Source organism: Otolemur garnettii, unplaced genomic scaffold, assembly GCF_000181295.1.
Source record: "Otolemur garnettii isolate 467f Iridium unplaced genomic scaffold, OtoGar3 scaffold00139, whole genome shotgun sequence".
Taxonomy (NCBI): domain Eukaryota; kingdom Metazoa; phylum Chordata; class Mammalia; order Primates; family Galagidae; genus Otolemur; species Otolemur garnettii.
In genome coordinates, this window is record NW_003852534.1 from 905,909 (window position 1) to 907,927 (window position 2,019).

A 2,019-nucleotide genomic window follows, 5' to 3' on the forward strand; every position below is an offset into this window, starting at 1 on the left:
TGCGCACTCGGCACCGCACAGCTCGCTGCGCACGTGCGCCCAGCACTGCAGAGCTGGTGGCTATTCCTTTGGACCATAGTCTTAGTTATAAAAATGCACACGCAGGCGGCATGGATGGTACACAATGGCGACTTTTGCCAAATGACAAACAGCATGAGTGTGTTACCAGGAGCCCACGCAGGTCCTTCATGCAGTGGTGACGGGAGCCTGTCCCTGAGCGGCTGTCAAGTCAGGCTGAAAAACCAGGAAAATGCGCCTCAGCCTTGCCTCGTCCCTACTCCTGGGGTAGAAGGAAAAAATGCACTAAACTACCCGAGTAGTAATACTAATAAAATAGCATTTTATGGTCTTAGCCAATCTTTGATATTACTCTGCCTTCTACTTCCTTCCGTCATGTGTAATTTTACTTTGAGTTTACAAAGCAGAAATTTGTTAAGTATGTTTGCAACACACTCTCCCAATAATTATAATAAACACATCTAATTGTATGGTTTTTTTTACAGGAACTGGAGTTTCAGGACCTGACAGCCGTGCTCCATTGCATCCACTCCTTCATAGCGGCCAAAGTGGCCTCGGTGGATCCCAAGTTTATGGACAGTCAGAGCATCGCGAGGAAATACACGTGTTGCAGCTAAAGATGGTTCCTGACCAGTGCCGGAAGATTACGTTATTTTCTTAAGAAGGGATTCTTTCCTGCACCGTATTGCAACTTTGTGTGATTTTATAATGAGCCGATCGTTGTGATATGAATATGACAATGAAATATGTCACCAGTTTCCAAAGACGGGTCACCCTGGTTAAATCCACGCGTGAGCGGGTCTGTTCACACAAACCCGAGGCTGAGGGAACTCAGCAGACAGCACGCACCTGTGCACCTCAGAGGACAGGGGGTGTCGCTGCTGCCCACGCCACTTCCCACGCGGGCAAAACCAGATTCACTTTCATAAAACCTGCAGTAGACAATACTGAAGGCTCTGCATGTTTTTCCTCAAGAAGGAAAGGATTTTCTTTGAATTTGCGCTGTCACCTGGCCCCTTCTCTCAAGTAAGGAGGAGAGTGGGGAGCAGCTGAGAAAGGAGGGGCAGGCGAAGTACACCAGACAAGGAAACCAGCTTCGATTATTTATTTCAGTTTTAATTTTTATGTAATCATATAATTTATAATATGGAATGGTGTATCATTTAAGTGTGAATTTTAATTATTTTCCAAAGTCATCAAAGATAGCTTGTGGTTTGGTTTCCTTGTTTCTCTGTTTCTCATATTGTCTCTGCTAAGAAGAGGCACTTTATATTTTTGTTATTAAAAGCAATTAACTAGAGTTCTTTAAATTTTTTTTTTTTTTTTTGGAATTCAGACTAGTGACAAAGAGTCAAGATTATCATGTATTTATTTGCCAACACTTCAAATAAAGGATGGACATAAAGCCATCAGCCCACAAAGTACAGGAATACAAGAACATAAACAGGTGCTCTCACAGCTTCTATTGGAAACTAAATGTGCAAACACGAAAGGTTTGATGTTCCATGAGGCAAGTAAGATTTTAGCAAGAGTTTCAGCTCCATCCCCCACTCCTTATTTATCTAATATTAGGAGGAAGGAAATATTTTAGTATACCAAATATTTATAATCAATGGTTTTTATGTGTTTAAAAATATATTCTCTTTTTTAAAGGATATACATCTATGTATGTATATGTAATATGTATTATAAATAAAATTCTTATTAACATTTTAATGGCTTCCATGGAAGGCGCTGGAAAGGAGCAGGGTATATCAAGTGAGTTTTAAAGTAATATTCTTCCATATGAATGGAGAGACAGAGCGTCAGGCAACATTGTTCTGTCCAGATACTTATTCTCATTTGTTAACTCAGACTTCCTATGAGTATCCAAATAGAAATAGAGTTAGAACTTTATAAAATATCCAGCAACAGAAAAGATAAAATTAGAGATTTCTCTTTCCCCAACTTCTCTCATAATGTGGGTATTCTGGGCTCCAAATCCAAGAGGTGCTCATCATC

The 2,019-nt window shown here is 40.4% G+C and overlaps 1 protein-coding gene across 1 annotated transcript in view; it reads left to right on the forward strand.

Annotated features, from left to right (window-relative positions):
* Positions 1-635, forward strand: part of SNTG2 (syntrophin gamma 2) — a 192,357-nt gene extending 191,722 nt beyond the window's left edge. The window contains exon 17 of the mRNA XM_012810587.1: positions 504-635. Coding sequence (XP_012666041.1) covers positions 504-635 — 132 coding nt within the window. The remainder of the gene's footprint in view (positions 1-503) is intronic.
* The last annotated feature ends 1,384 nt before the right edge of the window (positions 636-2,019 follow it).